Source organism: Acanthaster planci, linkage group LG17 (genome assembly GCF_054643075.1).
Source record: "Acanthaster planci isolate LZ-2023a linkage group LG17, COTS_SCS, whole genome shotgun sequence".
NCBI classification, from domain to species: domain Eukaryota; kingdom Metazoa; phylum Echinodermata; class Asteroidea; order Valvatida; family Acanthasteridae; genus Acanthaster; species Acanthaster planci.
The window spans coordinates 12,284,599-12,309,925 of NC_141793.1; the positions used below are offsets into that span (position 1 = coordinate 12,284,599).

At 40.8% G+C, this 25,327-nt stretch overlaps 3 protein-coding genes across 5 annotated transcripts in view; 2 read left to right on the plus strand and 1 right to left on the minus strand.

Moving 5' to 3' along the window:
* The first annotated feature begins 67 nt into the window (after positions 1-67).
* Positions 68-24,456, plus strand: LOC110973436 (homologous-pairing protein 2 homolog). Of its 2 annotated transcripts, none has more exons than XM_087147783.1 (9): positions 68-263; positions 1,239-1,333; positions 15,906-15,995; positions 16,315-16,426; positions 17,136-17,206; positions 18,420-18,548; positions 19,044-19,103; positions 19,543-19,624; positions 22,026-24,456. In XM_087147783.1, the coding sequence occupies exons 1-8, from the start codon at positions 239-241 to the stop codon at positions 19,594-19,596; spliced, it is 636 nt and encodes a 211-aa protein (XP_087003909.1). In that variant the 5' UTR covers positions 68-238; the 3' UTR covers positions 19,597-19,624; positions 22,026-24,456. The 2 variants fall into 2 exon arrangements, with proteins under 2 accessions (XP_087003909.1, XP_087003910.1); XM_087147784.1 differs by having other exon boundaries at positions 19,543-19,620; positions 22,024-24,456.
* On the plus strand, positions 1,244-14,472 carry LOC147796362 (uncharacterized). The gene is made up of 2 exons (XM_087147782.1): positions 1,244-1,333; positions 6,830-14,472. Exon 2 carries the CDS (start codon positions 9,408-9,410, stop codon positions 11,193-11,195), a length of 1,788 nt encoding a protein of 595 aa, XP_087003908.1. The 5' UTR covers positions 1,244-1,333; positions 6,830-9,407; the 3' UTR covers positions 11,196-14,472.
* LOC110973353 (reversion-inducing cysteine-rich protein with Kazal motifs-like) overlaps positions 22,279-25,327 on the minus strand; it is a 56,254-nt gene continuing 53,205 nt past the window's right edge. For both annotated transcript variants that reach the window (XM_022224091.2, XM_022224092.2), the window contains exon 24: positions 22,279-25,104. In XM_022224091.2, the coding sequence (XP_022079783.2) occupies positions 24,871-25,104 (234 nt within the window). In that variant the 3' untranslated portion in view covers positions 22,279-24,870. The remainder of the gene's footprint in view (positions 25,105-25,327) is intronic.

Below are 25,327 nucleotides of genomic sequence, written 5' to 3' on the forward strand. Positions count from 1 at the left end.
GCTGCACTCAACTTCTAGCCAATGATAATCGTTGTCACAACATATCTTAGGCGTCGAAGAGCACAGGCGCGAGATTTTTAATTGAGCAGACGTCGTGACGGTCGGAGTGGGGATGTTTGAATAGGGGATTGTTTTGCGTATTTTTACAACTTTTCCAGAATATGTAACGAAATTGGTGCACCAAATGAAGTGCGTTGTGAGTTGAAGAAGCAGTAAAAATCAAGTGGAGTCTAAAACGATGAGTAAATCCAAGGATTCAGACGGTAATTTGAAGGCCAGGCTTGGCTAGTCTATAGCATAGGCCTCGGGCCTACTCATTTCTGGCCGAGGTTGGACGCAGGGAGTCCACCTGGGCTACTCCTTATTCATGCTGATACCGCATGAGGAGCAAACATTGCCCCCATTTCCTTCACACAGTGCCTTTCTACCATTGTGCAAAATCACTCATTAGCAACAAGCTTAAGGCTTAGGCCTAGTATCATGCCTATATTTTTGTTCCGCAGAATTGACATGAGCATGGTGAGGCACATTGGCTGATATCTGCATAGGCCTAGGGCCCTAGGCCCTATGTCAGCATGGTCAGGCCTGTTTTACAGTGGTGTACCCGTACCCCCAGAACTGTGGCATGTATGGGGTCTGCCACGTGGGAGCGGGGCAGATGTTGGACCCCACAGTTCTGGGGGTAGTCCTAACAGTGGTGCACGTGGAAATCAAATATCAGTCAGGGTTGTTCATGTCATTGTTTATTTGTGCAATCTTGAATCACATAGCCTACTTAGGCCTAGTAGTAGTATTTTATACTAGACGTGCAAATTTATCGTAGGCCAGGGGGGGCTAGGCTTATAGAGGCCTGCGTATGACGTCCCGTTAGAAGGTATTTCTTTCTTCCGCTAGGTAGGATAGGCTCAAGTAAACCTTTTATGCATTCATTATCATTAAATTTAAATAATAAAGCATGTCCTCTGGGAGGGCGTTCCAGCAGGCCCTCTATACATGTAGCTACCATGCTTGGTCTACCCCTAGAACTGTAGGGTCCGCCCCGCTATGGTGGACGTCAACAGGGGAATTGATCTTTGTGTGGTATGTCGAATGTCAATCTTCTTGCACAATTTGCTTATTTTCTATATCGCCAATTGTCTTGTAGACAAGTGGGTATAGATGTTGGAAAATCTTCCGTAGCAGTACCGAAAGTTCAGTGTTAAAAGAGCTTAATTTTGTCTTTTCTTTAATTGCAACAGCTGTCGCTGCCATTTTGGATTATTTGAACCGACAGAATAGGCCCTACAGTGCCATCGATGTCTTCAACAACCTACACAAAGAATTTGGAAAGACAGTAAGTTTATTTTCATGAGTGATGACTACATTTATAGTGATGAATGCCGTCTTACGTCGGGGCAAAAAAACAGAAGCATTGGTTTGCTCACACTGCACACAATTGAGCATTCATATCTACATGTATGCTTCCATATCATCATAGGGTTTCCCACTTTTTGCACACGCATCCAGCAAAGCATGCATGTTCTTTTTGCCCTCTGAGCAAGGTGGCAGAATTAACTTTAAATTATGTACTGTACACGTATTACTGCTTCATGGTTTTCATTTATGGAGCTAACACAAGTATGCCATTCAGAGTCAGTGGGGAACGTGCGCACTTGACACTGTGTAAGTCACAGTGCTTCAGCTTAGAAATTTGGTGTCTGAGTCCAGGCACGTTGGTCGTGACTTGTGTCAAGTTGTTCATTTTAACGCACGAAATAACTTTTTGAAATAACCCTTGTACTCAGACAAAAAATAAAATGGAACAAAGCCCTTAATATACAGAGCTTAGGGTCGAGCCTTTGACAGAGCTTAACAACCACTCGAGCCATCAGGACGGTCTACATGTACATGTGCACTTGACCTCTGAAGCCGTCCGTGCAGTGCCCCTCATCAACAGTTGTTACAGGGACCACAGTTGTGATCTTGACTTGTTGTCACAAGAGCTGTAAGTCCTCTAGATTTGATGCTGATGATCTTCAACAGCAGCACCAAAGCTGTGACAGCAGTTCTGCAGACTTACAGGTCGAGGGTCAGTTTGCGTACATGAGTATTTGAAGTGCGGGTACATGTACATTTAGACATATATAGTCCTATCCTCTGTCATTCCATGGACGTGATTATTTCCAGTTGGGTCCCACCAAGTTTAGCCTCAAATTATTGAATCCTACGTCATCGTACACAAGTTAAAAGAGGTATATGTACCGTAAATGGTCATTTGAAAGTTGGGGGGATTTTTTAACACGATGCAGATACACGTTTTAACTGGAGCTGAACGGTCAGGTTGATACAGTACAAATGTGTACAAGGTGTTTTGGACACAACTACTTTGTTAGAAAGATCTTCATTTTTCAGGACAGTCTTGGCCGTGCCGGAGACGTTGGAGTAGCCCCCACAAGATTTAGTCGCTGCATTAACTTTTCCCTAGAACAATTTGTGATCCGGACAATCCGCTCCCAGCAGAACAAAAGAAGGCATGTTTTGGTACTCACCACATAAACGCACCTCAAGTATATGCGCGTTTGATGCGGAGCACGCTGAGTACGCGTAACTAATTTATCCCGGCATGTATGGTCTTTAGGTAGACGCAGAATACTTGAAAGAACCCACTTGTAACCACCTGTCTTTCTTTCGCCGATTGGATGTGCACTTCAGCTCGGGGCGGATAGAGGAACAAACATGTAATGATGCACACACATCAGTTTGAAAAGTTTGAAGAATATCTTGGGATAGACAAAAAGTCCAGTCCAAGATGTTGAGTAATGTGACTTGCGATGAATCACCACTTCTGGACATGCATCGTAAAATGAGCAGATCTTTTGTAATTTGTCGGCAAGCCCTCCACAGCTTTAATACTTGATTTCCCAGGTGTGGCCTGGGGGTTAAGCAGAGCTAACAAGTAATTCTATACGAAGTTTGTGATTCATTCATTAAGCGGCTACTTCCATATTAAGTGGGACGGTCTCATTGGCTAAAAACAGGTGTGGCTGTGGTGGGTGGGGGCAGTATAGCGCCCCGAAATTCCACCAAGTCCCCTCGGCATACATGCAGACTAAAAAAATTCCCAATATCTGCCAAGTAATTTCATGCTCCATGTAAATGCACCTTGAAGGGTCACAAGCATGAGAGTTTTTCTGTTTAAATAAAATTTCAGATTTTCACCCCTTTCATTTCTCAGTTTTTCTTCCGTTTTGTGCACGTACATTCAGTACTACTACTTCAGTACTTCAGGGTCTGCTCTGTGCTGGAAACTTTTTCCCTTTTTTTTCCTTCAGGATCAAATACCATGCCTGAAGTCAGTAATTTCAAAAAGAAAATCCTCAGTCATTGTGTTGTGAAAACGTACATTTAGTTACCTGCCAGAAGTAATCTTATACTACTGCACCAATTTCGTTATCAAAATTGTCACCGTGACTGTGTGTGGTTGTACCAGTGCCCCAGGCTCAGTTACTGTTTGAAGTGACATGGATGCGCACGGTCCACAATGCTCTTAGTCATCAAGGTATAAATTCCTTCTGAGTGTGTAGCTTATGAGCTTACCTGTAAGTTTGACTAACCATTTCATCAAAATACTCTAATAGTGTCTCATCGCCTCTGGGAGATTGAGATCTTGTAAGATCTTGAGGTTGGCCTTTTTCTTGAGACTCACAGCATTAGGTAGTGAATAATGTCCCTGAATTGAACAGTCATGCGTTAGCCATCAGATGAACCTTCAGATGCTCTTCAGTTTTCTAAGTTTAACGTGGATGATTCTGCTGTGTTGAAAGTTTCTCCAATGTTGTAGATAAAAAACCAGGTCTAAAAATGGAGGAGGGGGGGACAATGATGTCGTTTTATTTGGAGCAGCCAGAAAAACAAAAAATTAGTATTTACAGGCATATAATTTTGCAAGCTGAAATACACATTACATTGACTTAAATTTGCTCCCTGGGTTTTTTTACTGTAGTGAACTTCGGTTTATAATCACTGAAACATCTCATAAACTCTGAATTTTTGACAGTAATGTGAGATAAAGCAACTTTAAGCAAGAAAGTATTCGTGCACTACATTGCTGATCAGTTATCACTTTTACAGTGTTGCATTAACCACTTCCTGCCGGACGACCCGTTTTTGAGTACATAGGCTTTATATGCAGAGCCGGGGAGCTCGGAACTGGGACAAAAGAGTTGGGCCTTATAACAAAAGACCATGCTCAGCACAAAGACTGAGCTGCTTGGCATTTAAATATACCAACATTTTTTCGCTCTCAATAGTGGAGATAATCCAGCCTTGGTTTGAAACAGTATACCACTGTTTTAGGCATTTAAAGCGAGCGGATTACCACCGGGGACAAAAGCTCTCCACCACCGCAGCGATGAGCCACACAGTACTGCTGCATGCTAATCTGGCCCCGATTGAAAAGAGGTCAGCAGTGCACTGCGCCGGGTTCCGGAGCAAAAGAATCTTACGTAACACCGCACAATCTGGGCTCTTTTTGCAAGGCTGCAGGCCTGGCTGAAATATTCAGGAGTCAATGAAGGTCACCTGTCAGCTTTAGAGTAGTGCCCAAAGAGTCCTTCATGTGGGTATAAACGGCCATTAAACGAAATGATGAATTTTTAAAGATTTTTGAAAATGGAAAGTCTTGAAAAGGACCAAGCAATCTTGTCTTGCTTAAGAAAAATCCACCTGGCAGCAAGTGGTTAAAAATACATAGCACCCATTTTTAATATAATGAAAGTTTTACAATGGGCTCCTACGGTGGGAAGTACACTTCGCCGGTTCACCAACGACTATGAAATGCACATTACGATCACATCACTACCAGCAAAATGAACGCTCCCACCAAACATGGCTCTTTCCATGAGGGGTTGCTTCTGCTCAAGGCGGATTACAGGTTGCAGTTCACTTCAAACTGTCCCTTCTAAGTTACACCTCCTTGCCAACCCTCCTGAATGCTGGTGCAACCTATCTCCACAACACAGGAAGGATGCAATCAATAACATGTGAGCTTGTATTAAGTGATTACATTTTGGCAAATGTCTTTTGGGGTTTTCATGTCAGGAAGAGACTATTTAGGAAATGTTTTCTTGGAATGATTACTTCCAAACAGGGTCAACAGACCTTATTAGTGCACGTTCGACAGTAGAACAGAGAGTTGTACATTGAAGTCATTCCAGCTGTTTTCCTGGATTTTCCTCTCTTTTTTGTCTATTCATGCGAATCTGTCTTTATAAGGGATAATGTGAAAGTACAGTGGCCTAAGACTTAAGACACTTTACTATTAAGGAATAAGTAATGTTCAGTAAATTTTTATTCGCATGTACATGTAAAGATCTGGTTGTGATTTGTGTCTATATTTGACGGTTAGTTTTGAGCAAACAACTTCTTTTTTCAGGCTGCAGCTGCAGCAGTCGGTACAAAAGTACATGCATGTACGCACATGTACCGGTGCATGTCTGCCTTGTTGACCCTGGATCCCAATTTTACCTGTTCACATTTGACTGCCAGTAAGTCATGATAGAGTTTACTTGTCATCGTGCATATTTTCTCCTGTGGCCATTGGCTTGAACTGACCTGCTCTAAGTTGTGCTACCCCTTACATTGACCGACTTCCTTCATGTGAGCATCAAACTTGCCTGTCATTGCACAGGTTTGCTGCGCTGCGACTACTTGTAGTCGGTGACATTTTGATGGGTGTTCATGCAGGACAACAGTATGACAAACAGGAAGATTCCTCAGCCTCATTCAACTGGACCAGTGGACAATGAACAGAGTGGTGGAATGAGTGATTGGGAGGATTGACGCGTAGAGGAGACACATGTGGCAAGTTAAAAAAAGACAGTCCCAGCTGAATTCCTCGTGGGCCTAATTGCTTGAAATTACTGCATTCATGTTTGAGGCATTTTTTGTTTATAAATAAACAATCTTTTATATTTGATGATTGTTGTTATATAAATGTAACATTATGATTTGCACATCTAATGTACATGTATATGCCAATATAATACAACTTCTGACGTAACCTTGCATTGTTCATTGAAATTCAGCAAAAGATGTGGTTTTTAATCAAATGACTTGCCTGGTGTCAATGGATTCACAACAACTGTAAACTGACCCATTAGATGCAGGTCTAAGCAAAGATAGGATTGCTGGCCGTGATGCAAAATATTGACCAAATTTAATCATCAACGTGTTTTCCTCTGATGTGGAACTTGAACTGGTCATAATAGGAAATATGGTCATAAACGTGAAGGGGTTTAAAAATATCCTCATAGGATTTGCCTCGTTATACACCTTAATTGTTTCATATGACAGCTGTATTACTCATGGTATTCGTTGCAGTGTATGTGTACATGTACGGGAATATCTGTACACCTAGTGTATATGTTTATGTACAGTGTACAAAGATTCTCAAAAGATTCACAAATTTTAGTGCAGTGCCATGCTATAGAAATTATTGCATTTTTTTTTGTCTGATGCTTGCATCAATGTTTTTCATGTCTTCATTTTTAAGGATTTTTGCCTGATACAGTGTGGTATCCTGAAATTAGCTTGAAGCATACATTTAAGCTATTACTCAGAGCTACATGTACATGTAAAAAGAAGTACATTTCATAAATCAGTTTCAGTGTACCTTCTGCGCCAGCTGAAAGATTAAAATTAAACATTTCAATTACTTTAAATAATTATTTTGGCATTCAGTAAAGGAGTCTGTGCAGGTGCTAGAAATTGAGAAATTTGGGCTTCTCACTGAGATGCCAGGGATCTCAACACATGTAAGGTTCTGATATTTTGTTTTCGCTTTATAAAGATATTTCAGGAGGTCCTCCTATCCTCCGCCAGATTGATGGGGATCTTTGAGGCTGCAAAAGTGACTGTGACAAAGAAAACTGCCTCCTGATCAGTGACATGGTAAGGAGTCCTCCTATTCTGGCATCCTGCATATTTGATGGAGATCCTTGAGGCTGTAAGCATTACCGTGACAAGCAAGGAAACTGCCTCTCAGTCAATGACAAGGCAGGAGGTCTTCCTGTCTTGGCACCATGCAGCTTTGATGGGGATACTTGAGGCAGCAAGAGTGACCCTGACAAACCAAGACAACTGCCTCTTGATCAATGAAAAGGCAGGATCTCATCTTGTTGTTACTGACAGCCCCCAAAAGATCTTCCAAGACACCTTCAAGATCTCTCCCCATCTGCCTGGCACCTTGAAGATCCATCAACAGTGCTGACTTGAATGATTCAACCAGCTGAGAGTCACTTCCATTTCTTCAAGATGCCTGTAAGGCCTACCAGATTAAGTACAGAGATTATCCTGTCCTTTCTTGAACTTCCATGATTCACTGATGATTGGAGGTCGAAAATCAAGCAGCATTTTGTGACTGTGCCTTTGAAGTTTTCTCCTTTTTCATCAAAATGTCTCTTTGACCCATTTTCTCTTTGCTCTGCCCCTTCCTGTGACTTGAGCAGTGATCCCAATTATTCAGCTTAGACCACAGGAGAGCATAGGTCAGTTAGGTACATGGACATGTATGTCACCGTCACATGATTCTGAATGGTTCAAATCCCACTTGTCAAGTGTCGTAATGCATGTAGGCCTGTACATGATTGCGCTTCCTGCAACAGTGTGGCTTTTTTTCTCACCCTGAAACTCTGATATCTTGGTAGGAAGTGTAGATTGAGTTCTAAAAGTGCCAACTTTATTGCGTGTTTGAGGTTTCCTCAGAGTTGCGTTAAACTCACTTGTGATTTCCTGCTGCAGATTTCCTTTGTTGTCTCCTTTGAAAGAATTTTTGTCTTCACTGTAGTGCGATGATTACTTTCTCGTTAAAAAAAATGCTCATGGGACCTTTGCTAAGAACCATAGAGTAATTAAAAGAAAACCGAAGGGGATCAATTGAGAAATCTTGCACAATCCTTGCAAAACTTATATTAGGTCTTAGTTGCTGATGTCCAGTATCATTAATCATGTTGAATCAAATACAGAATTCGGGCGATTCACAATGCAGTGCGCCACCGGGAGGTTGACATGGAGAGGCCTTTTCACAGTGCATTATGGGATAAATTATTAAAAAAGTTCATTTGCTAATTGCGCTGTATGTAGAAAAGTAGAATTTTTGCAAATGTTTGTTTATCTTGGTTGAAAATTTGAAATTGATTATTACAAATGGGTGTTAGGTAGTCAAAATGATGGTTGTGTGTGGTGCAGGGAATGCTTCAATTCAATCAAATATCCCCAAATTACTAGGCATGCAACTTTTCCTGAGATAGCTGATTTCCTCATTTTTCACTTCGCACTCATGCCATTGAAAATTGAAAACACTGTGTAAAGTTTTGTAACGATTCAACTTTCCTCATTTTTGGTCAAAGTCTAAGTTGCATGCCTGAATTGCATACGAAGTGCACTGAATACGGGCGATTCACAATATTGTGCCTCCAAGAGTTTGCTATAAGTTGGCCAATCACAATGTGCGAAATTGATTGGCCATTGCGTTGCAAACTGTTGGAGGCGCACTATTTGAATTGTCACCGTACACTTTCAGCACACAATCCAATGCCAGTGCTGTAGTTTGTACAAGGATCACACTTGCCACTTTGATTTGTCAGTCAGCTTGTCAGACAGAAGGAAGATTGGATTTACCATAGTCCAAATTAGGAACTTAGTATATTGGGTTGCGTTGTCCAATTGCTGATGACACCCAGGTCTGTTGTTGTTATTAATAGACCGTTTCCCAAACAAACCCTGGAGTTACAAGGTTTGTACTTATTCCCACTCGAGTCATGAACTGTTTCCTGTCACTGCCAAGAGGCGAAAGCATGCATTGGTCACTGGTGTCGACGAGTTAGCCTGGCTCCCTGGCAGAGATTCATTCAAGGCGTGTTTCCTATTCTCGGCAAATTTAATTTCCAATTTCCTCTTGTAATGCCACTGACGTAGTTTGGGGGGAGGAGGGGACGCTGGCATTAATAGTCTCCCCGCTTCCTATAAAGAATGCCGGTCCCTTGTTGCTTGTCGTTTATAAGTCATTGGAATAGGAAATGGAACAAGGTACTTGATACTTAACACACAGCTATATATGCCCCCTTTGGGATCGACGTGCATGTGTGCATTCATGTATGAAGCAGATGTGTTTCGGTGGAGAAACGGGACAAATCATAGCTGAGTTTAGATTGATTCTTGGTTCACTCCCCTCAGAGAGATCAAGCGACCGTGTCAGTCATTGAACTTACCAAGAAAGACTGCAGTGCAAATGAAGTAGTGTGGAAGTGGAGGATTCGAGACAGTTTTACATTTTTGTGGAGAAAAGGCTAACACTTCATTGAATTGTACTGCAAATTTGAATCGGTACTCAAAGCACTGGCTTTTGTTGAGCACTGACGAATTTCAAAATGGCAGGAGCTGATGTGGCAGTAGTACAGCTGATTGTGTTGGGGTATGCTGCAGTCGTCACACTAGGCCAGCCATTATGGACGATGGAGCCAGCTGATACTATAGCTCTCAAAGGGGATACTGTCATGCTCACTTGTATTGTTGGGAATCGTTCTAGCACCACCCGCTCCGATCAGAAGCTCTTCTGGTATCACTCGGAGCACAACCAGCGTATCAGCCGCAACATGAACATTCTTGCTGAAACTGATGGCTCAGAGTATAAGGTTCATTATGATCGCGTTCTTGGTATCTACACTCTGGTGATCGTTAATGTTGATCTTTTCCACGGTGGAACCTATCAGTGTATTTATCGCGATCCTTCAACAAGTGCAGAACACCACTCTCCAAATGCCATGCTGACTGTGCTCATACCACCTGACGGTGGGTACGAACCTTGTAAAGTCTACCCCAAGTCTAAGATCATTCTATCGCCCACAGGCACGCGTGTCCTGTCCTGCATGTCACCCTTTCCACTTGAGAGTGATGAGCGGCTCTTGCGGATCGGTAAAAACATGGCAGTGTACCACAACTGGCAGGCTGAGAATGCCATGGTACTGCATGGGTTCTTCCTCCAGAACCGAACCACGCTGCTGTCTGAATCTGGACTTCTCAATGGGAATCCAGTGTCCGTCAGATATTGTGCCATCAACAGCCTGGTGGTGAGATTTTTTCCAGAGCATTGCCATCTTGTGCCCATCAAAAAAACCATGGCAGCTGTCATTGACCCACCGAGTTTAGTTGTTACAGCAGGGGATGACATATCTTTGAGATGCAGCAGTGATGCACAAACAGGTGTCCTGGATTATTCCTGGGAGTTCACTGGAGCCTACCCTTTCAGTGGGTTTCATCTGCGAGACAATGGACGCATTATCACCATTGCCAGTGTTGGATTTAGTGATGTGCCGGTCAAGATATTGTGCCACATCACAACGGAGCTTGGGTTGCAGGCAACAGCTAGTGCCAACATCACCATCATCTTGGATGATTATATCACAACTTTGGAAGAACCTACAGTGAGTCAGATGGGTTACAAGGAAGAAGGAGCAGAGCATATCAATCACACACCAGACATACAGGAATCAGAGCCGGGCAACAACACTCTTAAAAACATCAGTCTCCTTGTGGGCCCAGGATTGGGCGTTCTCTTCCTCTTCATTTTTGCCATGTTCCTTGCCTATTATCTCGTAAAGTGGAGGAAGAAAGAGAAGCCACAAGGAGGAAGGACCCGTTTATCCCAGGAAGCTCATGCCGCCCTGTCCCTCACCACTGTCAACCAGAACAATAGCAAAGCCTCCAAGCGGCATTATTCCGACTCGGTTGGGTGTAGAGGAAGCCGCGTCAGTGATGAGTATGAAAACATTGAGGCTTATGCCGAGAAGCTCGGGGAGTTTTCGCGCGGAACAAGTTCCTTCCAGTTAAACTCTGTCCGTCCCATGGAGGCCAACATCAAGTTTAAGATTGAGCTGCCGCCATCCTTAAGCACCAGCATGCCAGCCCTTAACCTGCAGGGGATTTCCTCTGTCAAAAATACCGAGAGTTCTCCAGATATGAACTCATTATCTGGACTTGCCACGCCGAAAACAAATGGACGCTCAAGCAGCACTGTTGAGAAAAAGAGCAAGTCTTTCAACAGTCCAGATGTGAAGAGAGAAGATTGCTACATGCCCCTTAGCAAAATCCTCACGGACATGAATAATGCACCTGCACCTAAGGCAACCCATTTTGGTAAAATAGGTACCTGCTACTGATCATAAATATCATTTGTTTGATAAACGAACAGTAGATTTCTATGCAGTTCTGAAGACATATACTGCACATGTGGAATTTGTGGATGTAATTATTTGTATGACAACAAATGCAGATCAGAGTTTGTAAATATAGTAGTGTTGTGTGCGTGTACGGCATGCAGTGTTGATGCATTCAGAGTCACTTGTACAATATAAAATATACAGTGTAATTTTGCTTGACCAGGTTTTGCTTACAGAAAATGCTTTTTGGGGATGAGTGTATTTTGAAAAAAATATAGATGATTGTAACTTTTTTCAAATTTCATGTATTTTGCAGGTCAGTGGTTCTTTACGTTGATGTACATGTATGCGTGAGGAGATGTTTGGCTACTGTATTTAAGCTTGGCTAGTCATTAGGGAAGATTAGTGCACTAGTAAAACAGCATTGACAGTGACCTTGTGGTTTGGAAGATCAAACTGAGAGTCTTGAGGATAAATCTACAGATTGTGGGTTCAAGCCCAGTTGTGTAAGAATGCAGTGCAAACCAGTATTGTAACTTGGGCCTTTAAAGTGGTACCTTTCATCATTGTTACCTATCTGCCCAGGATGAGTAATTGATGCATCAGGTGGAAGTGTTTAATGGACACTCTCCACCTCACAGATTAGAAGGGGAAATGCTCGTTTCCGATCACAAGTCACGAAGAGAACCCATCTGGTACTGCTGTTCCTTGTCCTACCACCTATGAGACTGTCTTGGCAAGGGAAGATTCAGAACCAATTAGGGGTAGGGGAGCAAACTTTTCTGAGGGGAGGGTTCAAAAGTTAGATTTTTTTTTTCATGTAACCGAGCTCTTTTGGCCTTTCTTTCCAAAATCACCTTTCAAAAAATGGGAGACTGCTTGAAGTTGGGGCATGGGCTTTTTAAGGTCCCCCATCTGCTCTTTTGTCCTAATTGGAAGAAAACAAGAATCTTGGACAGAAAACTTTGTCTAGCCGAGCTTCCTTTGACATTGTTCCTCCATGTACATGTACAGTGTGTGTCCAAAAATGCACAAGCCTTGCACATGAGGACCTGATGCCTCGGCGTCAAATACAGAGAGTTTCTTGAAGGGACTTGGCAGAAAATAATGATGAGCAAACTTAAGTGCTGAGCACAAATTATCTGTCATTTCAATTTGGTGACCCATTTTTGCTTATTATTGATAAATATTTCTCTTTGCTAACCAAATGCTGGCACCTGTGCTCAGCAGTTGAATAAAATGTTAATTTGCATCATGTGGCCATATGTAGGTACAGGTATGTTCTTCTAAGTAGCTCTCATCAGGGCTATAGGCCTATTTCAATCTGTCCAGTTCGAAAGGAAAAATTGGTCATGTGAATTGGTACTATACATGTATGTACAGCCCTGCATGCTTATGACAAGGAGTATGATACTAAGCAGGTAGACTTGAATGGAAATGATGGACCATATTTGGGCCTGAACCCTTTGAGGAAATCAAATACAGTGCACACAACTTGTATGGCATTTAGATCAGGGGTACAGAGAATGAACTTGAAAAGGTACAGGTGCATGTACATTGTCAAGCTCAGTACATACATGTACATGTATGTGTACATACTCAACGATTGAAGAGGAACCCTGCACCCACAGTATGCATGTATGTGTACATACTCAACGATGGAGGGGAACCCTGCACCTACAATGTACATGTACACCTGTGTGCAACTGTTCATTTTTTTTTGTTTCTCAAAATTATTGTAGTAGTTGAACCAAATTACATAAATGGTAACAGCTCACAGACCAGTAACTACATGTACCTGAAACCACACCTCACAACTGGTTTATTTTCTGGTCCAATGTACCCTTTTCCATTCCACTGTTATTCTTTGGTAATTGCCCTTGTCTTTTAGCAAACTGATCTTGGTGATTGTACCATAAAACTCCTGAATGCATTCCCCACGTTCTTGAGCAAACTACTGGTTTTATAACTGAAACCAACAAACTTCAGTGCTGAATTGTTATACAGTTAGTGTGTTGGAGGGGGAAACACAGTAATGTACATGTAGGCTAGCTGCACAAGGTCAAAGGATTTCTATAATCAATTGGGAGGGGGGTATATATTGCCCTCATGGGTCATAGATGCCAAACTTTACTGCCACACTTCCTGCTATTCATAGTGTTGTGTTTCCTCTCTTTCATCGCACTCCAAGTTACGCCCCAATTATGAAATTATGCTACCTGGTACACCCAGAAATTCAATCAGGTTATACACGGTCGCACCCTTGTGTTTTCACGCCATACATACTGCAGATGGTCCTGGCCTGGCTGTTGGTTAATTGGTTCACTTTACCGTGATGAAATTGAGTTCATCTGGGTCGCACTTTAGAAAGACAACCGTGAGATGCATACTTATTCGTTTTGTATAGCACAACTGCTGTTTAACATATATACATGTACTTATATCAGGAAACTGAAACATTAACATTTCAAGTTGATTTCACATTATTAAACAGGGGAATTAATGATTGTACATACTGCTAAAATCTTGTTCACAAATCAGGTTTTTATAGCTGGTTTCAGGCATTGGTGTGTAAAAAAGCATGTGTTAACTATGCACAATTGTTTAATATGCATCCAGCAGTAAGTGTTAGAAATGCCTGCATTGGGTAAATAGTTATTCATTCAGTTAATGCTATATGCTAAACCAACACCTTTGGTGTCTCCTTCATCAATAGGTGGTATCCAAAAGATTATGTGTAAAACTTTGGGAGCCACTTGATCAATGATCTCGATTCCCAGTCATTAATTTGATCAGTTAGTACAAACAAGCTGCTGTCAAATGTGGTGAACTGGAACATGTTTCTCAGCCAGCATGTAAAGGCAGGTTAATGACAATTTGCTAAAACCATGGAAATCTAAGTCATGAAAAATGAAATCATTTCTTACACATTACAATCAGTTTATATAAAAGTGAGAAAAAATTGAATGTGCCAAATGGAAATAGAACGTTTTAAAGTGAGCCACACGCTGGAAGTGAAAACTCATTGATTCTCCATTTCAAACCACCTGTTCCCTTCTCCTTGGATCATCCCTAATGACCATGACCCTGAGTTCTCTTCTTTTAGCAGCAGAAATTTGTTCCTTCCTTGTGTGTAAAGGTAGAAAGTTTGTGGTGTGTTTACTGCCGCTCACATGTAAGGAATAGGACAGTGCCAGTTTTGCCTTAGACATTCTTCAGACTAAAGTTGACATTAAATGCCTGTGGCATCAGGAATTGGAATTGTTGAAACAATGAACAGGTCTTGTGTTGCTTTGCATTTTTGTCGCCTTTTGATTATTTATCATTGGACTACATTGTAAATGGACAGTGGACTAAAACTTATGGACTAAAAAGTTCCCATGACTGCCTGCTAAAATGCCATTGCAGTTTTTCTTCCGTGTGTCCGCCCTTGGTTATTCACAACCTGCCAAAAAGCCCCTTGGCCTTTTCAAACCAGCACTGGCATGTCTTCTCTTACGAGGACGCTCTCCAATTGACCTTTGCCAGATGCAGTCTGAAGGAAGCACAACATTTTTCCTAAATTTTTTTTATGTACTTGTACGTTGTCAGGTCATTTTGAATCTCCGGTGTTCGACAAGAATGTTCACTCATTACTCTTATCATGTAGAATTATGTGTTTGTCAAAAGCTAGGGCCAGCTGTTGGCCAAATGCATGACACATGATGTATTACCCAATAATCAACAAGACCATTCCAGGCAAGGAAGCATACACAGGCTTATGTGCTTAGTGATTGATTGCACAAGTTCATGCTGATTATATTCCATTTGAAAGTATCAAGTAAAGTGCCTCTGGTTGTCGGAGGTTTAAACAGGTTAGCCTACCAGTACCATTTTGTGGGTCTGAAAACGAGGACAGGTGGTTTGGTTAATTATCTCAGTTTTCTATCTGTCTCGGTCCAGATCAACTCAGTACTGCAGGAAACCTGAACACCGAGAACACAACTAATTGATAGATCTATTTTTTTATTAAGACTACAAGGGATAGTTGAGCTGTTGAAAATCCAAGAAATTCAGGGATATGTCTGGTGTTGAGACCAGCTCAAAAAGATTGAAAGCTCAAAGAAAGAAATTATATTGGGGAAATTGGATGGTGCCATTTCAGGAAAGAACTTTTTTTGATATTTGCTTTAATGTAAAAGTAAATAATAATCAGTAAGATTTCTGCCTCCATGTTGAGGTGGAATTAAGGGTGTGGTTGACCACCCAAAGCTACCCTTCTACGGTAGTTTCCCATTTCTCTTTGTTACCATCCACAGAAACATACTGCAAATTCCAACTTAATTGTTACAAAAGGAACAGGTGGGTGCTGCATGTTCGCTTGCCAAGTTTTGCTTACTTTACAATCTCCACCCAGCAACCTCCCCCAATTATCAAAACTTCCTCTTGACCCCTTGTCTGCTGGACCATTTGGCCGTTTCCGCTCAGCCACTAGACAGACACTTTTATTCCAAGCTTTTATTCAGACATGTGACCCATATGTACAGGGTGAATCAAAAATCATATATGCTTCAGGTGGACTTTGAAAATTTGCCCTGGTAAGAAGGAGAGTAATGTGAATGATGACAGCAGGTGCAGAATGTCTGATCCAAAGTTTACAGTGTTGGAAAAAAATACCAGAAGTGCTTATGATAAATTGTCAACAGCTATATATTTTTACTGTTTTTTCAGGCTGTTGTTAGGGCACTGGAGGATCTTGCTCAGAATGGAAAGATCAAGGAAAAAGTTTATGGGAAACAGAAGGTGTATGTGGCTGATCAGGTAATTATCCCATCTCAAAAACTACATCTACTCCCGTTTCATTTGAAGAATTTTGATGATTCAGTTATGCTTCTATCTGCAGCAGTCACTACATTTGGGGGATTTCTCATTTGGTCCAATTGCTCTAAAACCATTACGCAACACTCGCTGAAAACCACATACTTTCTAATTTTCTTGTTGGATTTTGGCCAAACCTAACAAACTTCTGTGTCGTTTACACTAAACCTCAGAGGCTACGGCTACAGAAAAGCCGGTATGAGACGGGAGGAAAAACGAGACTCACTTTGTGGTATTTTTCTCCGCATACATGTACACGCAGAGCCAGTTTCCTGAAGTGAATGAATCAGAGTTGAAAACTATGGACAGCCAAATCAAGGAGCTCCAAGATAAACTCCAGAAGTCACAAAGTACTTGCAAGCAGCAGGAACAAGGTCAGTGAATGACCTTAATAATAAGCTTTAACGTCAAACGGGAGGGGGGGGATGATGACAGTGGTGACAGTATTGATGGCATTGACGACGATGACGATGTTGGAACTTTCTGGACAAGGATACTAGTATAACAAGGGATCCAAAAGTGGGATGAAACTTTGATTTTACAATCGGGTCGGGGGAACACTCCTTAATCCCTGTAGATGGGACAGTCCTGCATCAGTGACAAGGAGTTTGTTAAACCTGTTACCATGACCGTGACGAGTATGATTGAGTATGACATTATGAACAGTGTTGGTGATTGGAGCATCACCTCGGTATATGTGTGTGCTAATAATGGCAATGAAAGTGCTACCCAAAGCTCGGCCACCTAAGACTCTCTGCATGGCCTATTACTGAGACGGAACTACATCTTGCTTTCAGGATAATACCCAGGGGCCAATTTCATACAGTTGCTTAAGCATGAAATTTGCTTTAAGCGCAAAAAAAAAACCTTACTTGATAAATCAGGTAACCAGCCAAAACTCCATGTTATGTAGATTGTTTTGGGATTGTAGTTAGCTGTTTTTTTGTTAGCATGACTATCAGATAGAGTTTGAGCTGGTAACCTTTGTTTATTAAGCAAAGTTTTTTAAAGCAAATTTTGTGCTTAAGTAGCTAGTTTAAATCAGCTTAAAGCAAGTTTGAATTTATTGTCCTTAATGTGTAGAGTTAAGAAGTATTGGCTCCTCCATCAGTACAGAGGAGGCGAGAGAGCGACTGGAGCAGGTCCACAAAGAGGTAAGGGTCCAGGCTGCTGTGCTCCAATCTCTTCATTTGATATTTCATAATATGATGAATACGTTTGGTGTAGCATCCCAAATTTGAAAGTTCCTGAAGTTGTAAACAATTTGAAAGAGTGACGGAATGGTCAATGAGTGAATCAACGGTGCCTTATCTAGAAGTTGCACATTGAAATCAATACAGAGTGATGATTATTAAACTTTTACAGTCTTTTAAGAACGAAAGGAAGCGTGTTAAGTGCAAGAATCTCACGGAAGTGTATTCTGTTGAATTGTGTCTCCCAAAAGCAATAAAACAAGATATATGACAGTAGGCACTGCCGATGCATAAGGATCATCAAACTGTTTTATGTGCATCAGTTTGGTAAAGCTCTGCCAATGCTCATTAACTCATATCAGTAAACTCCGAAAAACCACTTGGCAGCATTTCATTTTCAATTTCCCAATCTACATTTCAGTATATCATCTCTCTCCAAGACTCCCCTGTCGGTGCCATTAGGTCTTAAGATTTCCTCTCTGCATCCATCCACTCGGTCTCTCTTCCTGTTACTCATTTTGTCCTTTTTAGAAACTTACTGATCCTGGCCGCTTACTCATTTTCCTATGTTAGAGAGTAGTGATCTCCACTTTCTGTCGCATTTCCAAGTTGCGAGTGGATAAAGACATGGCAATATCCACAGATAATCTCATTTCTGAAATGACATTTTGTTAAAGATAGAACAGCCACGAATGGTTGCCCAAGATGATTCAGATGAATGTTGCCGAAACGTTTGAGCCCCTAAATTAAGATTTCCACCATGAAGTGCAAATTAACAGATCAGCCTAAGGGCATTGGTAAATTTAATAGGAAACACAGATTGCACTGACAAGCTTTTCATCTGTGGATTCCATAACATAATACTTTTAATCCACATAAACAAGAGTGAGGCTGGCCTGGTTTGAAAAAGAGACTGTACTGCAGTATACTGGCAACCTTTCGACCCCTTGCAGTGAGTTTGATCTGAACACTGAGATTTCTTCCTATGCGTACTGAGTAACAAAAAGTGAGAGTGCCAGTTTTTATAGTGTAGCGTCACTTTCAAAGAGTGAATGGCCTGTCTAAAATCTTCCCACTCAGTGATGTCTGGCTTATCAATTTAAATTGATTGAAGTGGGAATCGGAATGGGTAACGATTTTCGATTGAATCCGCTGGGCTTCATTGAATTGACAGATCAAGTCCAATCGGGAGAAGTTGGCAACGATCAAGTCAGCCACAAATCATGTCACGCCAGAAGAGAAGGACAGAATCTACTCCAGTCAAACCAAATATGTCAAGGAGTGGAAGAAAAGAAAAAGAACGGTAATGGGGTTTCATCTAAGATTGCCACATCTGCAAAGGTTAAAACTACCTGGCCAGTACCAGTGAAATTTATAATTTGATACTGGATCTTTGAGGTGGTACCCCTTGGTGCTATCTGAGCCTATAGTTCTATTGTGCCCAGTCTTTCAGTCTTTTGGATGGACATGTGAACATTTGGTCATCACTGTTTAAGATTAATGCCAACACATGGGGGTTTGTGAAGTTTTTGCCAAGGAAAAAGTGCCTGTCCAAAATCATTTTTGCAGTCTTCAGGACATTTGGGCTAGATGAGACATTGATGGTATGTAATACAGAGGCACTCAAGAAAAACTGTGTCTTCCTATCTTCAAAACAAGTGGAACAATTTTATTAAATGTTATCTTTTTAAAAAGTTGTATATGAAATAACCCTTCAATCACATTTATTAAAATAAATAATATGATGCTTGACATTGAATTTCATATATCTGATTTTCATTGCTCGTTTCCTTCCTAGACAATGGACATAGTCAATGCAATTCTGGAAGGCTATCCCAAGACCAAGAAGCAGTTATTTGTAAGTTGATAACTATTTTTGACTGAAAAATAAAGAAAAAGAACTTGTGTTCCAGCCGAGTCAGATGCAACAGTCGGACACCGACAGTTCTTCTTGGGTGGTGTGGGAGTTATTTTTAGCTACAGCGAGAACAGAGCCGAGTTCATTGCTGTGATGACAAAACCCTCCACATTCAGTGATTGTTTGTATTCTTAATACATGCAACCACTCTGGTAATTTTTTTTTTTTTTTCGGTGAGGTGTACTATTTGTCAGCTTAGTGCAACAAGGTCATATCTCGTGTACAAAACGAATGTGAGATACTAACACAATGAATTATGATCCGTTTGTCGATTTGAATTTCTTTCCATCATTTTCAAACTCAAAATAACTCTAAGAGGTTTGCTGGTGTTTTATAACAGTTTTTATGTTTCTGATGGCACTTTCATTTTTAATATTAGGAGGATGTTGGACTAGAGACAGATGAAGAGTATAATGTTACCATTCCAGATTAATGGGAAGTGTGTGAATGGAAATAGAGAGGTAGGTTCACATTGCTTTTAGTGGAATACCAAAATACTGAAAGATTTTTGTTCTAGCTGTTGTGCTGTGTTATTCTAGTTGTTTGTGGAAGTTATTTTGTAGGGCTCAGGAATAAATATTTCTTGTTTTTTTGATGGTTTGAAGCTAACCTCGAGGGTGCCAAGCTCACCTTTTTTGGGAGTTGTCATTTCCAGGTTTCTTTTATCATACTAAATCTTGGCAGACTAATATTCAGTATCCGAGGCAGTAATTCAGTAAAAGCCAACTAAAATAGCCTGAAGTGGCAAGTTGGATATGTGTCATTTTGGCACCGTGTAACCCCTCTGCTCACCAATCCCAATCGAGCCATCGAAGTATTTACTGCAAGGCACTTAAGTATTATGCTGCTTGCCTGAACCTGTTTGGTAAGGTCTGCACCGGGCGCTGGGACAAACAGCACCAGTAATTGACGCCACTAATGACAGTGGTACCAGCTGGTTGATTGGCACAAGGTCATGGGGAGAGAGTTAAGTGTCAAAGGATCAGACTCTCTTAGTCAGTACAGCCTCCAAGTAGTTAGCCTTGTCACGATATCTCCTTGGCCTCAAAGACTTTACCCAATACCAGGAGACAGATGTCAGTTGTTTCAACCGCCTTCCAGTCATTCCGTCCACTTATAGTTTGATGCTTCTTTGCCTCGTGCAGCAAGGGAACTTTTCCACTATTTTCTGTCAAATTCTGATGAAAGCTTATAGACAGAGTACACACAGCACCGCTGCAAGCTAATCTGGCCCCTATTGAAAAGAGGTCAGCACCGCACTGTGCCAGGTTCGTGAACAAAAGAAAGTTACATAACACCGCGCAATCTGGGCTCTTTTTACAAGGCTGCAGGCCTGGCTGAAGTACTCGGGCGTCGGTAGATTTTGTCTGTCAGACTAGAGTGGCCACCAGACAGTAATTCGTGTGGGCGTGAACAGCCATTAATTGAAATGATGAATTTTCGAAGAATTTTGAAAACTAAAAATCTTGGGAAAAGTCCCGATTATGTGCACTGCATTTTTTCAAACCACCCAGCGGCAAGTGGTGAAGCCAATCACTGCTGTGATTTATGCTTATGGTGATTTATCCATACACACGTGACCCACCTCAAATGGAACATGTGGTGTTGGCACTGGAGAAGAGCACGTCTTAAGTGCCCATGTTGACAGTGGCTTACTGGATCGGTCTGTTGATGCTTTTCCAAAAAAAAAAACTGTCAGCTTTCTGTCATCGGTAAGTTCTGATCTCTTCAAATAAAAAAGATGGTCTTTTGGGGGGAAAAATGGTGGAGGGGCACTTCCCCCAAATCTGTTCTTCTTCCTCCCTCAGGCCTGTCCCTCACGTATTTCCACTTTAAAAAAAACTCAGCTGTATCTACCCCTTAACTTACTGCCTACGGGCTGATCTACTTCAGGAAGTACAAATGGTCACTTCATGATCCATGACCTTGTTCCAATTTTGTACCAGTGATTCATCCACACATTGCTTATTGTCAAAGCCATCCCATAAAATGGACTCTGGGAAGTTGTTAATCATCATTTATAAATTCCTTGGAGATAAAGGCCAAATTGGATTTTCAGACTGTGGGCATACGAGTAAATCGTGCATGGACTTGATCTGCATCATGATAAGACTGTAATGATGTAATCTTTGAAGAGGTGTGGCAAGAGATGCGGAACTGAGCCAGAATTAACAGTGGCCAGTTATTGTCAGTAACTTCTATTAAAAAATGTCAAAGGTCATCTGCTTTTTTTTTCATGATATGTACAATTTTGTCAAAAGGTTTATTGAAACAATGAAAATCCTAGTTTTGAAATTATTTGAAATTATTTTCCACTTTTTCTTCAATATATTTCAAAGTGTTTGTGTGCCCATAAGTACGTAACAGCCTTATATGTTATGTAGGAACAAAACTTATTTATCTTGGTTAATTGTTTTGAAAACTATTTAAAACGAGACTGTAGTTAGTTTGTATAAAAAGAATAGTAATTTTGCCCCACAGCCAGAATGTTACTCATTTTTACTGAGATCATGAATATACATGTTGGAAGCTGATCATGAATATGCATGTTGGAAGCTTATCTTGAAGTGCTTTGACCCTTCCAGAGAATGTTGCAGACGGTACCTTACCAAGTGAACATCCTGTACATGCCACACCGCTGTCCCATGCTTTCATTCCTTATTTAGCTCGAGCATCAATAGGAAGTTTGCCAATGCAGACTTGATGCGGATAAGCTTGAAAACTGTCCAACCATAATTAATTAACGGGTAATACCTTTCTAGACAGGTGCACTCCCTGTCAGCCTAAATCTAAAATATTAATGTAAATATTCAAACGTTTATGCTAAAGTAACTAGCAGCAATTTTTTTTTCCTGTCTGCAGTGTTCCTAGTTCTCACTACTGCTGTTCCTAGCCCAGAGGGGCATTCCATGTCTGCAGTGCCATTCCAGATCCAGGGTGTATTTCATTATCTACCGTGCTGTGCCAACTCCAAGGACTTTGCTACTGTGTTGTTCCACATCCAGAGCAACGTTTCTTCTCATCTATTTGCCCTTCTCACTCCAGGAGAACAGTACTTACTGGTGAACTGAATCCACCAATGTACGTAACATGTAATGTACATGCAATGATGATATTTTAAGAAGTGACACAGTCACCATAAAATTTATTTCATAATTTCCATTATTTTGTATGGTTCAAATTTTCAGTATTCAGCAAAAGAAAAATTTGCTAGGAAAGCATGATACTTGGCTTTTGTACGTTCTTTGGTTAAAACCTCTGTACAAATAACACTTCGAAATGCAGTAGGAAAAATACACATTGTGTATGTACAAATTTGACAATGTAGCTGCTTGCAAATGAATCGGTCGTCAAGAAACAACAGGTTACATCTCATCAGACAAACAGTGAAGCATCATTTAAGAAACATATTTAAAACAGTGTCAGCCTTTTGTATGAATCGTTCATTGCGTGAATACAAACGGTTCCTGCAAAAATTGGGGATTTAAGTTCATGTTGTCTGCACTTGTTCTCTACAAAGCATTTTTGGGTTGAAAAACTTGGCTACGGTTGGAAGACAAAGCAGATGAGAAATGCTCTATTTCAAAACGGCTAACAAAAATACGGACTTTTTTCAATTTTTGGAGGTTTTTAAAACCTCAGCTAAAAAGTAATAAATTCTGTAAAAAAAAAAAAAGAAGAAAAAAAGGGTTTTGTTAGGGGTGAGTAGGACTTCATAGACCAACCTACCCTACTCAGCCTTATTGAACCTGCATGGGAGTAAGAAATACATTTACTTAAAATCACTATCTTAAAGGTTCAAACCTGAAGCCATAAAGAAAAATGTTTCTGGAATATTTCAGTTAGGATTTAATACAATACAGAGTAAAATTGAGGGAGTGTTGAACATCTGTGTTCACAGATCTGTGACTAAGAGCACCATCCAACAAAAAAAAAAAGCCTTTCCATATAAATAGGCAGCAGGTGCACACCGTTAATTACCTGGAAGTTTATACATATGCCAAGGTGTTAAATACTGGTTTCTGAAGGTTGCCGATAATTTTGTCATCTTGTCACATCCTGTGGCAGTTAATGTGTTAATTGTTTATGGAGACACCACATAATTGCATTGACTTGAATCCTCTGGCTGTGACTGTCCTTTCAACTTTTAGGTTTGTGCATGGCCAGAACAGTTTGGACAGCCGGTGTTGGAAGTTGCTTTTGAGTAGAGAGGATGCACTCATTCAAAGTGGCAACACAAGGCAAAAGTACAAATGAACATGTTTCTAAATAAGGACAAACATGGCTTGTTCTTTTACTTTAGAGAAAGTTATGTTGTGGCATCGCCAAGGTAGATGTTTGGACCATACACTTCTTGTCAGATAACAGATTTTGTGTTAAATTCCGACACCTTCAATTTACAATCACTCACGCCAGGAACACCGCGTCTCCTGAAAAACCTCATTTACAGCCCACCACTCAGAGTGCAAACATCATGCCTGTTGAGTTCACACACTTTCTCGTTACACCCTCTGAAACCATCCAGTTTCATATCAAGGGGTTGAATGTACTGTACCAAGACACAGGAAGGGTCTAGTTTTAGTCATTCTATGACAGGAAGAGTAATTTTCATTAAAGTGTGGCTGTCTTGTAAAAAATGGAACAATTGCCCTACAAATGCTTAGGTTTCACTCTCCTGAAGCCAAACATTCAACGTCTTTCTGGTTTCCATTTTACATGCGAGACGTACATGCATAAATGTTCAATTTGTGCTAGTTGAATTTTAAGCCATGATTTTTTTTAATACATTTCTTAGACCTCACTGGAAAATATTTAACTGTTCAAGTGAACCTTCCATTCAGAACACCTTGTTCTCATTTCAGAACAGGTGGCCATTCCACTGGGAACACAGCATTCCCATCAAAATGTTCCAACAATGTGGGAATGCCCTAATCTAACACTAGTGTTCCATTGGGAACAGTCCAGTAGAAAGGGAACGTTAGTGACTTCTGAGACACTCCCTTACTGTACTGATTTTTTTTTTTGTCTTATCTTTTTTTATCTATGGGGTACTTTCACTCCAAATTAAACAAATTTAATTGGAAAACAAGTCGACAAAACTTCAGCATGCCTGTAACAAATAACATTCTGTCTTTATATAAATTGTTCAGCATGCATGTTTACTTTTTTTTTAAATGAATAAATACAAACTCAACAGGTATCCATTCCGATTACATTCACCTGAAATGTCTTTTGGAGACGGACATCGGAAATCTTTTCATGTTCATATTAATATACTCTTCAGAATTGAAAAGGTACCCTTGTTAGACTTCTAATTCTGAATATGGGTGAATCACAAAAGCGCGCCTCCAAGAGTTTGCAACACATTGAACAATCTCGGTGCGCGAAATCCATCGACCCAATACCCATTTGGAAAGGGTCGACGGATTTTGCGCCTTGTGATCGGTCAACACCTTGCAAACTCATGGAGTCGCACCATTGTGAATTGCCCATAGTGTAGCGTGTCTTTTTTATAGACCTTAGGACACATTTGGACACAGTACACGTAAGACAAACATATAATAGCGTTATTATTTCACAGTCGTCATCTTCCCAAAACATATTCAGGCTATGGAGTACATATATACAGAAGGAATATACATACATCATAAAACGTAAACATTCTATATCGGTCTGTACACTTTACACTAATGAACTATGCACGGCGTCACCTGTTGCCGCAAGAAAATCTTTGTAGTACTATTACCATGATGCCGCACACCAGAAGTACCCCAAGACTACTGGATACTGTGTGAGCTGCCGCCGTGGGTACAATTTGAGTTCTGACCATGGTAGTACTTGCTGCCAGTAGAGGTGACAGGTACATGTAGGACACCACCATGGGGCTTCTCGTGTTGATGAGAGCACCTAGTTTCTCGGCCTCTTTGTTGCAGGCAATGATCTGAAATAAACGAAATCATGCTCGTGAATTTGCACAGAATTCTTTCCACTGCATCTGCTGAGACATTTGATTTTGTGAAGCTCTCTCCTTGTGTAATAATTACTGGATTATTTTTTTTTTTTTTCAGTTTATTACGGCCAAAATGCATTAAATCGTGATAACATCAAATAAGAATAATGAAATTTTTATTACTCTGGTAAGTTGTTGAATACTGGAAGTCATA